Source organism: Protomyctophum bolini (assembly GCF_963924005.1).
Source record: "Protomyctophum bolini genome assembly, chromosome: 4".
Taxonomy (NCBI): Eukaryota; Metazoa; Chordata; class Actinopteri; order Myctophiformes; family Myctophidae; genus Protomyctophum; species Protomyctophum bolini.
Genome location: NC_137865.1, coordinates 45,119,404 through 45,133,975, shown reverse-complemented (window position 1 = coordinate 45,133,975; position 14,572 = coordinate 45,119,404). Strand labels below are relative to the sequence as shown.

The following is a 14,572-nucleotide window of genomic DNA, read 5'->3' as shown; positions in this document are numbered from 1 at the left end:
CACCCACGTGCAGAGGAGACAGTGTGATCCCATAGATTGTTGCCTAATATGAACTGCAGGACCTGAAGGAAAATGACTGAACTGTTGTCTGTCTGTTCAAGACTAGTCCTTTCACCACAATGAAGAGATTGTGTCTTACTGGTGCCATCAGAGTTTGTGAACAATGAGGCTAATTGTGATTAGCCCAGTGATTGGAAATGTGTCATAAAATGCATATAATTTCTTATAATGCATAACACTGTAAGATCTACTGTAAACAACTTCATGCTGCAGAGCTGCACTCATTGGCTCTTGGTTAACCCATTCTGGGCGTGAACCCCTTTTGGTGTTTTAACCAAGCATTATGTTACACTTTAGCTATTGACAAATAGCAGATCTACAGATCTGTAGGTCTGCTATTTTTGAAAAACCGTGAGAATGCAGCACACATCTTTGAATATATATTCGTTCAGACTTTTTTTTTTAATTTCAGGTCGAAGGTTAATCATCAAAAGTGCACAAACTGCAGGATAGTTGAAGCAAAAGATCCTTTTTTTTTATTCAAAGTGAATCTCGACATAGTACACCGTCAATTCATAATTTGACACTCACCAATAAGAGTCACCGAGAAGGAACCCGCTTTTGTGTGACAAGTACATGAGGCTTGGTCACATTGAAACTCACTGAGAACTAGAGGGGGCAAACTGATAAGACACACATGAATACATCCAAACGATAATCATTTCCCCAGTCCTCATACTGTTGTATATTGCACAGTGCAGTTGCTACATGTCAAACTAGTGTAGCGTTTAAGAAAATAAAAATCAAAAAACGAAATCATAAAGCCACACAAATCTAGTACACACATTTAAAACAGTAACAGCTTAAATTTAGCAAACACGTCTAGATATTTTTTTGTCTAAGTACGTTAAACGTGACGCCAGTAATTATAACTTTGTGGAACAACTTCTACTAAACATGTGTCATAGGAATCGTATAGGAATTCTTAAAACTTTTTTTCCTCAGCCCAGAACCCAAATTAGATACGTATTCTTTCTTGACAATCATTAAACCCATTACATTTTATCATAATGGGAACCTAGCAAAAACAGAATAATTAATGTATTTTCTCTACTTTTGTCATTATTGCAAAAGAAGAGGATTGGTAGATTTTGCCGAATGAAGGCACTCATCACCAAGGGAGTACATATTGGAATACTTGAAGGTATTTATAGAATAATTCCGATAAACAAATTCCTATTTTGTGAGGCAGACATGTCTCTGTATAGGTCTAATTCTGGTAACACACTTAAGCAATCAATTAAAAGAGGTCGTGTTATGGTATAGTAAATGTACATTACTGTAACCATATGATATAACTATACATATCTTGTCATGGGTGCTGAGCTGAAAAAAGAGAACACATGGTAATCAAGAGAGGCTGCACATTACAGAATTAAATTGAACAGATGATTATTTTTCTATTCAAATCAAAATTCTTCAAGTGAAGGCAATCAGTGTGCCACCAAACCCATTCTTATACATTTCTTATAAAGCATCCAGAGCTTAGCAGTGCATGCTCCTGGGCTCCTCTCTTGTATATCCAAAATATCAGGGATTGCCAACACAGTAGCATATTAGACAAAATACAGAAAGCACACCCGTGACTTTAACATAGCAAAACGGTTACATCCCGACACGATAGATTAGATGCTGCATGGGGAGGAGGGGGACAACTTTGGACCAAAAGCTTTGTATCTGAGAACTAATAAAGCAATATATGAAATATCTCGACTGAAACACATGATGGTATCTGGGTTATTAAGCCTCAGTTATACTTTGTTGTGCATCGTATCGCGCACAGAAAATAGCCGATCTACAAGCTCAAAACGTAACGAGCTGGGAGCTTGTAGATCGGCCATTTTCGGTGTGCAACACCGGTGTGCAACCAAGTATGAATCGGGGTTTATGGCAATAGCTGCACACAAGTAATCAAATAGACACCCCAGTCAAAAAAAACAGAGAAGATATCTCAGAGTAGCCAATACAAATGCAATCAAATACGACCATTACACGTGAAGCCCAAAAGACAAGACATTTAGTTCGAAAAATACATTCACGGTTGTGAGTAAAGCTTTGCATTTGCGTGTATTCGACCATATATTTGAGTACTGTACGGTGTTTCTTGGTGCTTAAAGAGTGTCGTAAATGTTCCCTGACTCTTGATACTTTCTTAGGATTCTGAAGGAAAGCAAGGATCGTTTCAGACGTCAGCTTTGTCTGATAAACAAAATAACTTTGGGGTTGCAAGAGCTGAAATTAAGAGCTGATCCCCTTTTAGCAAGAACAATGTTCTACAAAGTCCAACCGCTTTGATATCAATATCAACACAAGACACAATCTGTGAACCACTCATTTGAAGAAGGCACTAGTTGTACAGTACAAAGAAGTGTAAATACAGCCAAGAAATTCATCAGAATAAAACTCAGGAAAAAAAAAGGAAAACATAAAAACACACCAATTACAGAATGCAAGGATGAACCCAACTAAAATTCCATGATAAAATACTGATGCTAAATGCATACACACACACACACAACACACACAAACAAAAATCACACCCATACACACACCAAAAAGCAACAGAATAAAAAACAAACAAAAAGAAAACTTATACTTCCATTACAGCAGGTTTACAATCACTTCAAAACGACAAAGCAAATATACAGAGGCACTAGCATTATAAGAATACTATTCAATATACTCTATGATCAAAATAAACCCACCTCTATTGTATCTAGCCATCAGAACTACAATACAAAATAAAGAACGCAGGGCAGAACACGATTAGTCCTCTAATTTCACAGCTACGGAAGTGGCAGATAATCAGAAACATAGCAGCGTATTATCTATACATTCGACATACAGTTTGCCAAACAAAGCTAAGAAAAATAAAACCTCAACCTTTTTTAAAATATAGTTCTCATAATATATTCTGATATCATCTCGATGATAGATAAACAACAGTGTGTGGTGGTGAAAGGAGAGGTGGGGTTAGAGCCCGATGGTTCTGAAATGAATAATGAACAGTCTTTGACTCTTTGGTGCTGATTTCAGTAACATACCAGCCGATACGAGAGGCAATATCATTTGACAGAATGCAGAGCTCTATGGTACTAGGAATCAAATCCAGTTTTAATCGAACGCTGAGAGAGAGTAAAAGTGCAACCCGTATGCATTTGTTTTACACTCTCAAGAGTTAAATTAACACTCGGCGTGGCGTCTACCCTGCAGGAATGTATCAAAACTGACAAAACAGCATGCTTCAACTGTTTTGTCTCAGATATTTGAAAACAATTGCCACTATAGGCCACCTTGAACACTATATAGCCCAGCAACACTGTAAAGATTCTAGGTTTAATGTATTTAAAACACTGAGAAGCCGTTTGAAAATTAAGCGTGAAATAATCTACCCGTTACCTGTATACTTATTTTTAATCAATACCACTCCCAAAAATGTTAATCTAAAAAGTCAAATGCATTAAGTATTATAGCCTAAATGAAAACAAAACAAAACACAAAACACAAAACACAGCAACCCGGAGGCCATCTAGATTGTATTGCAGTTACAGTAAACAGTGACAATACTGTTATGAATTAAGTACTATAGTGAATAGAAATCGATTATCAAAATATCAAATCACAACATTCTTTATATACATGAAACGAACGCTCTTTCAGTCAAAGCCCTAAACGTGCATCCATTTACCTACGTGTGGTAAAATCATTCTCTCGGTTAGAAAGCAAAGTGACGGGTTTACCCTTGCTGAAATAATTAAAACTAAACCCCACTTCTATTAGCTGAGCCCGTTATATATACTTAACGGAAAGCCGAAGCCGAAGTGCTTTGCAAGCCCGTTTCCATTTAAAATTTAAAATCGAAGAACCATAGACTCCATTGTTAAGGCACTAGAAGATGTCAGCAGCAGTGAGTCTGCCCCCGAAAAAAAAAAAAAGAGACAATTTGAGTCTGTTCAATACAAGATGGCTTAACAAAAACAGAGCTGACTGGTTAGCACACGGCACGCTACAAGGCAACAGAGATAAAGGGAAGGAAAGAAGGCCTGATGGGGCTCAGACAAATAAAACCCAGCGGTTAATCATTTCATATTCCAAGCATTACGCAAAACACTAATTAACGGGAGATAATGTGCAAAAGACACATTATGACTTCGAATCTCTCAATCATCATCATTGACTTTTAATCACCACTATATCACTATATCACCACTTCCTTTGTAAAGCTTTGTAGATTTCAATCGGCCGACATGATTTCACAAGGAAGTCTCCCTTGCACCGACAATCAAACAATACCACGACTGCAGCTGAGGTGACGAAGGTCTTTCACTTTCCCCTCGTCATCGTCCTCACACCGCACACAAAACTTTAAATCATCTCGAGCAACACCTCGGCTCATTTCATTCTCATTTACACATTATCAATTCTCTTATCCCTAATTGCGTCTTCCTCGATCTCTTCTTTTTGTGGATGTTTTAATTACAGATGTCCATTTCTGCTGCTGCTGCTGCTGCTTCTACCCGCCCAGGTCCCAGCCCGTTTCCCCATCACGTGGTATTGCTGCTGCCCTGTCCTGCTCCTCAGATATACGAGTACTGGTGGTGGTGGTGGTGCTGGTGGTGGCTGAGCTTGGTGGGGCTGAGGGGGAAGCCTGTGTAGGCAGCGGGCGAGGCCATGTAGGAGTGAGGAGGAGGGGGGAAAAGAGGCTTGAACTGATGGGGGTGGTGGTGGTGGGGGTAGCTTGGCTGGTGATGGTGATGCGGGTGTATGGTCGGAGAGGGCAGCAGCCTGTGGGTGTGGGGAACGGGGTGTCCAGGGTGGTGGGGGTGGGAGTTGATGCCCAGAGTCACCTGGTGAACTATAGCTCCCCCTTGGGGATGCGAGAGGCCATAGCCAGGCTGGAGGAGAGGGGGAGGGTGAGGGTGAGAGGGGAGCATGGCGTGGGGGTGGTGGTGGTGGTGGGTAGCGGTAAGGGGGCCGGCCGCTGGGTAGGACAGCAGGGTGTGGGTGGGGATGCCCTGCGTGTGGGGGGCGGCGGCCGTGTGCGTGGGGCTGCTGTGCGGCAGATGGGTGAAGGTATGCGTGTCCATGGTAGGGGGGATGTAGGCGTGCGGCCGCAGGGGGCCATAGTTGCCGTTCCATTCCTTGCTGCTGTGGTTGGAACCGTAAGGCTGCACCTGAGGGGGAGAGCGCTTCATTAGAGGCCCAGTTTGTTAACTCTAGTTAACAGTTAAAAGGTGTTATAGCCATAAAAAATGTTGTTTAATAAATTGTGTGACAATTAATTGACAAGTTAAATTTGTAATTGTGAATTTGTGACAGCCCTATATGTAGTCTCGCGTGGCCAGACTGTTGCCTCTAGCAAATTTCTAATTCTTCCGTCATACAGTCAGGAGAACGGGAGCTCTTTCCATGAGTTAACGATAAAGTGGATGTGACGCATCCCCTCACTTGGTGCAGCGGCAAAAACAAGTCCTACTCTAAAGCAAAACAGTGTGTTGATTGTTGAAGATAAGATGGCTAGTTCGTTTCCTGCGTTATTTCGTGTGTCATTAGTTTTGTCTGTGTTCATTCCAGAATACATTCCTGTGTTAAACTATCCGCGCACAAATAACATGAATCTCCCGCTCCCGTCTCGGTTGTGTTTTCAACAGGACTAGAGTTCCACGAGCACCGTGTCGTGATTGGTGATTCCGGTCTGAGCAGCAGAGGAAGCTTCCGTTACTCGGCTATAGCATTCGGAGAATGTGGAACAGTTAGTTGTCTGGCAATGCGAGACTATGTGTGACGTCAAACAGCTCCCAGATCCTGAGCCTGCAGACATTGGGTAGACAGAAAGTGAACAGAACTGACCTGTCCAAAGACCAGCGGCTGCTGCTGCAGTGAAGTCATCTTCTGCTGCCGGGGCAGGAGGGGGACGGAGGGGAGGATGGCCACAGAGGAGGGTACATTCCGTCGGCCTACATTGCCGCAGCGCCCTTTGGAGCGGGACCATGAGTCTGAGCCTGTCAAGAGGAACAGAGAACAGCCATGCTCGTCAGGTGTGGAACATAAGTGACCATACTCACACGCTGGCCATCATGCCCTTATGTCCCGGGTTGGGGTTTCCTATCCCCCGCCCCCCCCGAGGAGTATGACTGCCTTTAAGATCAAAATGGCCACTGTGTAAATATGCTCGACAATACACCAATTTCATCCCGCATAACCTGCAGGGATTTAAAACATCCAAAACACACAGTCTTCAAACAGTAACAACCTGAAGGGAGGAAGAACTCATGCAACACAGAGGACAGGTCAATCAGATAGGATGATGTACTTTAACAACAACACAGAGTTCTGTTTGAAGACGTATGAAGAGAACCCCCTGAAACCTCGAAGCTACAAATCACAAAAGATTGTACGGTTGACTTTTATTCCGGCGTTAACCTCAAACTTAAGTGATAGTGGTCCTATCCAGTTTCTCTATGTGGATAAGGAAGCCAGTGATAAATCAGTGACAGATTGATGCCGCTAAACCTTACGATGCTACGTATTAGCATGAGGACGCAAAATTAAATAATAATAATAGGACAGGACCAGTGTCCGGTTCATTTATATAGCAGAACATGTTGACCAGGCAGCAGATGGCAGGATGGGTCTGGGGCCTGCGTGCAGGGTCTATCCCTGCCACAAACATATGGTGCACTTCCTGTCAGATAACTTGCAGAGAGAGCAGATATTTATAGAACCTGACAACTCTCTGACAGACATGGATTACAAGGTCTGTTTCCACCAATGTTAATATTAAAGCCTGGTAATAGACAGAGGAAAATAAACAATAATAAATGGATACAGATGTTTGGTCTGTGGAGCTCGGATAAATCTACTGCACATGATTGCGGTGCGTATCGACAAAAAATAGGTCCTTATTCTTTGTGGCATATATATATATATATATATATATATATATATATATATATATATATATGAGCACTTTGAAAAGTTATTTTCATATAAAGCAATATACTATAGCTTGTATGGAATAACAACACAATCAGCAACATGTAACACAGTGGCAGGTTACATACGAATGATAAAGCGCCAAGAACAACTACTTGAGGTACATGTTATCAGCTTTCTGGATAACTGGGTAATCCTGTTCTCAGTCATTTTCATGTTTTCTCAGCCAGTGCCTTAAGGGGAGAACGATGGAATGTTTGAGCTACAGTTACAGTAGTGGTGTGGCAGAATAACAATTGCCTGTTCATGGCTGCAGCACAATGTAACTTTTACTGCTTGTCAAGAAGGATTAAACCTGTCATATAAAAGTATCTTTCTTCATAAAGGCCGAGCAGCAGCACTGTGGCAAATTGAAGCAGATAGTTAAGTACAGGCTGGGGGAAACAAGAGGTAGAGATACACAAGAGAACACACCAGATTGTTGGCACTCAGCAAAAAGCAAAACAAAAGAACCTCAGGAGTTTAGTTGAACTTGGACTCTGATCTATAGACAAATCCACAGGGCAGTGCCCTGTAAGGCCAGCTGTAGGCAATCAATGCTGCGTTGTTGTCAAGCTGTGCTTAATGTGACACCGCAGCGATGACTGCGCCCGCCAGGACAGCCCGCACGGATTTGTCTATGGGCAGTTGTTAAGTTCTGCACCCCGTTTAAAAAAAAAAAACTCCACGACTGGAGGGGAATTGCATGTTGAACTAAACTGAGATCAGTGTCAACAGGCAACGTCTGCCATTTTGGTGAGAACCAGCAGAGAGAGAGAGAGAGAGAGACAGTGGCCGTGAACCAAAACGTAAAGAAATGCATCCATTTCCCACAGGACTACATTCAGGATATAAAGAATAAGTTGCATTATCTCCCCCGGCGATGTCAAGGAAAGGGACAGTTAAATTAGGGTGTTTCAGAAGAAGCTGAAAATCTTGTCCGCCCCTTCCATAAGGTGATCGCTCATTGGACATGATGACCGTGTGGGTGTCGACAGTCGTGTGTGGGCGAGGGGGGCGATGTGACTGACGTGACTGACACCTGAGAACCTCCCCCGCAGCTATCGCGGTGACAGGTGAGACAGCCTAATGGTTTAAATGAGGTGGTGTTTCCGTTTAGTTGCGTATGGATTTTCCACTACCAGAACCAAACTGTATGAATTGCTCTTGTTCTGTGATGAACCAGAGTTGTTTAAATATACCAGTATTACTTTAATTAGCTAAACTGGGTTAGGTTTCCAATTACGTCTTAGTCTCCCATAAATCATAGACTACAGGTTAAAAGGAAAGAGGTATGTATTAGTCATTATTAAACATTGTCTTTAGATAACACCCAACTCAGTGGCCTTGTGGTTAGAGTGTCCGCCCTGAGACTGGGAGGTTGGGGTTTGACCCTCGGCCGGGTCATACCAAAGACTACATACTACATAGTAGCGTCATGTCCAGGGGGTGTACTTGACTGTACATCATGTCCAGGGGGTGTACTTGTACATCAAGTTGCATCACGCTACAGAAACAGGAGACAGGCTCCTGCCCTATGGGCCTCATGGCTACAGAAAGGCTTACTTAGAATAACACTAGTATGTCCTGGTTATGGATGCATTTCTACGGTATTAGAACATGACCAGCTCGCTGCCGGTCATGTTCTAAAATTATCACCTGTTACTGTTACAGCCTCTATGACCCACTGAGGGGTGGGACGCCCCGCTATGACCCACTAGGGGGTGGGGGGGAGCCCCGAACACTCCCACATGACCTGCAAAGCAGAAATGGCCAAAGCACAGGTGACAGTAGACCAAGTAATATGGGTTACAGTTATGTGAAGAAACATTGAATTGAAACCCAGTCATCATAACAAAACAAAAAAAACATACGGTATACACTTTTTGTATGCTATCGATTTATTGACCCATATTATGATTGGGGAAAATATTAATATAATAAAGAAACAAATATAACAAAACAAAAAAGCTAAGCCCGCGAGCGCCACTCACCAGTTCTATGGGCACGGCCCTCAGTTCCCTGGCAGTTGTTGTTGTTCTGCACTCTCATGGGTGGCACCACCATGGTGCGGACGCCGTGGTGGTGGGGGCTCCTCCCCTGGACCGCGGCGGGCGCCGCCAGCCTCGCCTGCACCATGGCGGCCAGGGGCGGGCGGTGGTGGTGGTTGTTGTTGCGGTTGCCGTGGTAACGGTAGGGGCTGCTGCCCCGCGGGGAGGTGGACGTGTCCGAGGTGGGCGAGCCCTCCACCGTGTCGCAGCCGCTCTCGTGGCCGTCGTCCTCAGACATGCTGCGCGTTCATGAAAAAAACAACAACAATGGCCCCAGTTAAGAACTCCAGCATCCATTACTCTAGGGCAGTGGTTCCCAAAGCTTTTCATGTCATGGACCCCCCAAATGGACACTAAGTAGCCCACGGGTCGGACGCCCATTTGAAAAGGACCCCTTTAACCCATTCTGACCCGAGATCAGATTCATACGAGGTTTCCACTGGACACACACTGGTCTGATTAACCTGATTCTGACCTGAGATCAGATTCTAAAAATGTCAGTCATTCTTCGATTTTTCAAAAAAATAGCAGACCTACAAGCTCGTAGCACGCCACTCGGTGGCGCGCTATGAGCTTGTAGATATGCTATTTTTCAATAGCTAAAGCATAACATGATGCCAACACCAAAATGGGTGAATGGGTGAACACCAAAACCCGTTCAGAATGGGTTAAGAGAAGATTTTTACAGCTCTAGCAGTGATTCTTAACCCGTTTCATTTGAAGGACCGCCAGTTTGACATGCATATTAGTCTACCGACGCCCATTTCATGGCATTTCTATCTCTGGGACCCCAATTTATATTGTAAAAATCAATGTTTATTTAACAAATGGAACCAGGTGGTCCCCAGCTAAAATCATGTTGGTAAATGAAAGAATATGTAAAACACGAACACTGATATCAAGCCAGTGTAACATTTTTTTTAATCTGTGAATAAATTAAAACGCCCACACCCACGCAGTGCAGATATTGGATTATTCTCTGAACTTGCGCCCTAGCGTTCATGTTTGCTACCTACCGCAAACATTGCCCTCAGAATCAGCAAGGAGACTTGGGAGACATAACCCCCATGTTGTGATTTGTGATTTATTTAAGCTAAAATAAGTTAATTTCATGTTGAGCTAAAAAGGTCATAAATAGAATTAAAAACAGTAAAAAGAGAATTGCACTATTTAGTTTAAGACTGAAAGAGTTATAAACATTATTATTATTATTGTTCACTGTATATTTGCATCCAGTTAATCGGAAGCCTCACTTAGTGTGAACTCGCTACCTAAAAAGGAACGTACATATTGTTCTAGTCGTTTACATTCTTGGTGCAACGAGGCCGACAGAATGCACGTAAATTATTGAACCAAAGCCATATTGTTTTCATATCCACCCGTTTGTATTGTTGAACTGCTGAAGTCAGTAAACTTTGTAATTCATTTCAACCTTTTAAAGAACGTTTTAATACACCCCACCCCACCCCACCCAACCGACCAGTACCACTGCCCAACAACCCCCCGCAGAATGCTACCTGTTGGGCCTCTTGCACGGCGACAGAGAAGGACTGGACTGTGGCGACTCGGAGGCCGAGGAGCCGGTGCTCAGGCTGCTGTCTGGACTGCTGAGAGAGCACACCCTCTCCATAGACACACTGGTGTTTCTGCACGCCTCACACACACACTCCCCTTTACACCTAGAGAAGAGACACAATGTCAGCTATCAATGGAGAGAGACGCGTGATTCATGTACGACTCACATTATTCACGCCTCCAGCCTGAGATGAATGACTTCCAACTGAACGAGTTCTATAAAAAATATGGGCAAACTCACTTCAACAGACAACTGCTCCCCCCTCCCCTCCCCTCCCCCCACCACACAGGTTTGTGGTCAATATCTGTGCATTAATAATTTACCGTTTTGTCTTTTATTGCACATAATAAAGAGGCGCTCTGAGGATAGGAGAGGGAAAAAAATATAGAGACTCTGAAATGAGTTAGCAGCCAGGTTCATGATGTGCTTAACACTTCAATAGAACCTTCTACTGTGAGATAGTGGGTCTGACATTGCATTATTTCTTTCTATGCCTATCTTGTAGATAAAGCTTTATATCAAATATGAAACGGTTTATATCACGTTTGTTTTTTTTGCTCCCGATCCGATTCCGATCATTTGAAAATGACGTGATCGGCGCCCCCGGTTTCCCAGTCCCGCGATGGGATCGGATCGGGACGACCCCTAACCGTTGGCGTTAACTCACTCTCGCAGCCGGCACCTCAGGCGCTCGTCGTCCTCCCCGTCTTCCTCGCCGTCGGTCGCCTCGCTGCGGATGCTGATCACGCTGGGGGTGGGGCTGGGCGTGTCGCCCATCAGGACGGCCACTTCTCGCTGCTGTTGCTGATTGGACACCTCCAGCTGTCCGTTAGAGGAGGAGGGCGGGGCCGCCGCCACCTCTTTGAAGCAGCTCACGTCCTCCTCCTCGGCCTCCTCCTCCTCCTCTTCGTCCGTGTTCGGCACTTCCTGGTTCCTGCAGGTTCCCTGCGGAGGCCACTCCCTCCGTTGGGAGGGCCGGTGGTTTCTCGCCATCGATGCGTGTGCAACGACGTCCGCCATCTTGGGTGTTCGACACATGGACACGTGGACGTTGCTGGCGTGAGAGGAGTTCCTTCAGATGGAAATAACGAATGGTACAATAAACTACATTGAAACAAACGGGTTCAGTAACGAATGGTACAATAAACTACATTGAAACAAACAGGTTCAGTAACGAATGCTACAATATACTACATTGAAACAAACGGGTTCAGTAACGAATGGTACAATAAACTACATTGAAACAAACGGGTTCAGTAACGAATGGTACAATAAACTACATTGAAACAAACAGGTTCAGTAACGAATGGTACAATAAACTACATTGAAACAAACGGGTTCAGTAACGAATGGTACAATAAACTACATTGAAACAAACAGGTTCAGTAACGAATGGTACAATAAACTACATTGAAACAAACAGGTTCAGTAACGAATGGTACAATAAACTACATTGAAACAAACGGGTTCAGTAACGAATGGTACAATAAACTACATTGAAACAAACAGGTTCAGTAACGAATGGTACAATAAACTACATTGAAACAAACGGGTTCAGTAACGAATGGTACAATAAACTACATTGAAACAAACAGGTTCAGTAACGAATGGTACAATAAACTACATTGAAACAAACGGGTTCAGTAACGAATGGTACAATAAACTACATTGAAACAAACGGGTTCAGTGTTTCAGTTGTCAGTCGTATTTGCCTGGTTTCCCCAAGGTCTTGGGAGCTTTAAACCATTGTGCAGATGTTTTAACTTCTCGAGTTATTTGTGAAACCCTTTTTTTCCAAATATTTCAAAATGTCTATAAATCTATAAATTCAAAAATCTATAAGCTTACGCGTCACAATGTGCTACGAGAGATTGATATGTTAGCTGGTAGAATGTGCTATTTTTGCAACTTTTGTGACACATAAAAAACACAGGGCAAGGTTTCTGCCCGACAGCAACACATCTGTGTCCAAAGAGAAGGCACAAATAGAATAGGAAATACTTCCAGCTTTTCTATTTGTGTCTTCGATTTGTGCTTCTGTTTTGAGACATAGAGTACCTTTTGCACTTACTGCCTTACTCATTTGATACTGGAGAGTACAGTTTACACAGCAGCTTTAACAGTGGTTTAAACAGCAGTACAGTATAAACAGTTTTCTTCGTTAACTGGACAATTCCCAAAAATATTACCTGCTATCTGTTCCTTCAAGTGTTAAAAGACTCACCTGTTGTGGGCATGCCGTTCCTTAATGTTCCTTTTATTGGCTGGCTGGGGCCACACGACGTGAGCTATGCCAATGTTGATTGGTTGAGGGTGAGGGGCCATGTGATTGGTCAAGAGAGGCTGCTGCATCACAGAGTTGTAGTGGCCGCTGTGAGGATGCAATTTCCTGCAAACAGGCAAAAGAAAAAGCACCAAACTGAAGAATGATGTGCTTTGTTTGGATAGATTTTTAAATGTCTCTATTGGCAAATTAGATGAAATCTTTCATCATAAAATATGAGTACATTTGTTTTTACTTTTCATTATTTAAAAATATATATGTTCTTTTTTTAACCAGCCTGTATCCATTCTAGGATTAACATAACACAACGCATAATACAACGTATTGTGACGGTTGCGTTTTCTTTTAAATTCTGGAAAACTTTCCCCTCTCCATTCTAAATGACAAAAATAAAACAAAAAACCCTCCATGACCACAGAGAAATTCCATGCCAAGGGGAAAATCCTAAAAGCAGGGGAATTTCCACCATTTCGACGGCCGGTGGCGGGTGACTCACCCCCAGTCGCTGATCCTCTGCGTGTCGTTGGTTAGGGAGGACGGGGGCGGGGGCGGGGGGTGGGAGGGAGGAGGGCCCACCGCAGTCATCTGTTGCCAGGCTGCGGGGACGAGGAGCTGCTGCCCTCGGCTCGACCAGGCCTGCTAGTACACAAACACGGAGGTTAACCAATTCTGACCTGAGATCAGATTCATACGAGGTTTTCCACTGGACACACACTGGTCTGATTAACCCCATTCTGACCTGAGATCAGATTCTAAAAAATGTCAGTCGTTCTTCGATTTTTCAAAAAATAGCAGACCTACAAGCTCGTAGCGCGCCACTCGGTGGCGCGCTATGAGCTTGTAGATCTGCTATTTTTCAATAGCTAACACCAAAATGGGTTCCCGTACAGAATGGGTTATACAAACACTCAAATGGATGAATTAACGCAAAGGATTTAGAGCACCGTTTCCCAAACACTGGGTCGCGACCCTTTTGTGGGTCCCTACATTTTTTTGGTTTCCTATACGTGTCGTTTTTAATTATTATTACTTCAAAACATTCCCCCCCAAAAAAAGCTAAAAATGTAATGAATTCAAAAACAAATGGAATGATTTATTTTCTTTCAGTAATTTGCTATTTGTAGATCTGTTCTTTCTTTCTTCGTGACGTTTGAACTAAAAGGTTTGGGAACCACTGATTTACAGAGGTTAATCAAAGTAATCGATTTAATCAATTTTCAGCTCACAGTGCTGTACTCATAATGTGATAATGGTTGTACGAGGCAATAAAACGGATGTTGTTGTGTGTGCTTTACCTGAGCCATGACTCCAGGCCTCATTGGTAGGGGCTGTATGGAAGGGGCCTGAGTTACCATGGGAACGGAGTACCCTGTTGGCTGATTGAGGTTGCCTAAAACAAGACAAGAGACAAGAGTGGTCATTTATTCAGCGTCTTCCGTTTCTCTGATCAGCAGTAGGAGAGATGCAGCTTATTTGCGGATAAGGCAAACATGTTCTGCAATGTTTTACCATCTTTTTTTATGTTAGAACAAAAGGTATTCAACTCTAGAAACAACTAGCTATTTGTTTGGCCGAGATGGATTTGGATTTATAATAACATTAAGTAAGAGTATTTTGTGTTCTTTC

At 43.1% G+C, this 14,572-nt stretch overlaps 1 protein-coding gene across 2 annotated transcripts in view; it reads right to left on the bottom strand.

The window, feature by feature from the left end:
• Positions 1–513: 513 nt before the first annotated feature.
• Positions 514–14,572, bottom strand: part of LOC308313570 (homeodomain-interacting protein kinase 3-like) — a 43,810-nt gene continuing 29,751 nt past the window's right edge. Inside the window, exons 11-18 of one of the 2 annotated variants that reach the window (XM_080760767.1) lie at positions 14,242–14,336; positions 13,443–13,585; positions 12,887–13,051; positions 11,330–11,734; positions 10,604–10,765; positions 9,030–9,325; positions 5,911–6,062; positions 514–5,234 (exon numbers count right to left, since the gene is read on the bottom strand). In XM_080760767.1, the coding sequence (XP_080616893.1) occupies positions 4,638–5,234; positions 5,911–6,062; positions 9,030–9,325; positions 10,604–10,765; positions 11,330–11,734; positions 12,887–13,051; positions 13,443–13,585; positions 14,242–14,336 (2,015 nt within the window). In that variant the 3' untranslated portion in view covers positions 514–4,637. The remainder of the gene's footprint in view (positions 5,235–5,910; positions 6,063–9,029; positions 9,326–10,603; positions 10,766–11,329; positions 11,735–12,886; positions 13,052–13,442; positions 13,586–14,241; positions 14,337–14,572) is intronic. The other variant, XM_080760768.1, reaches the window with a different exon arrangement.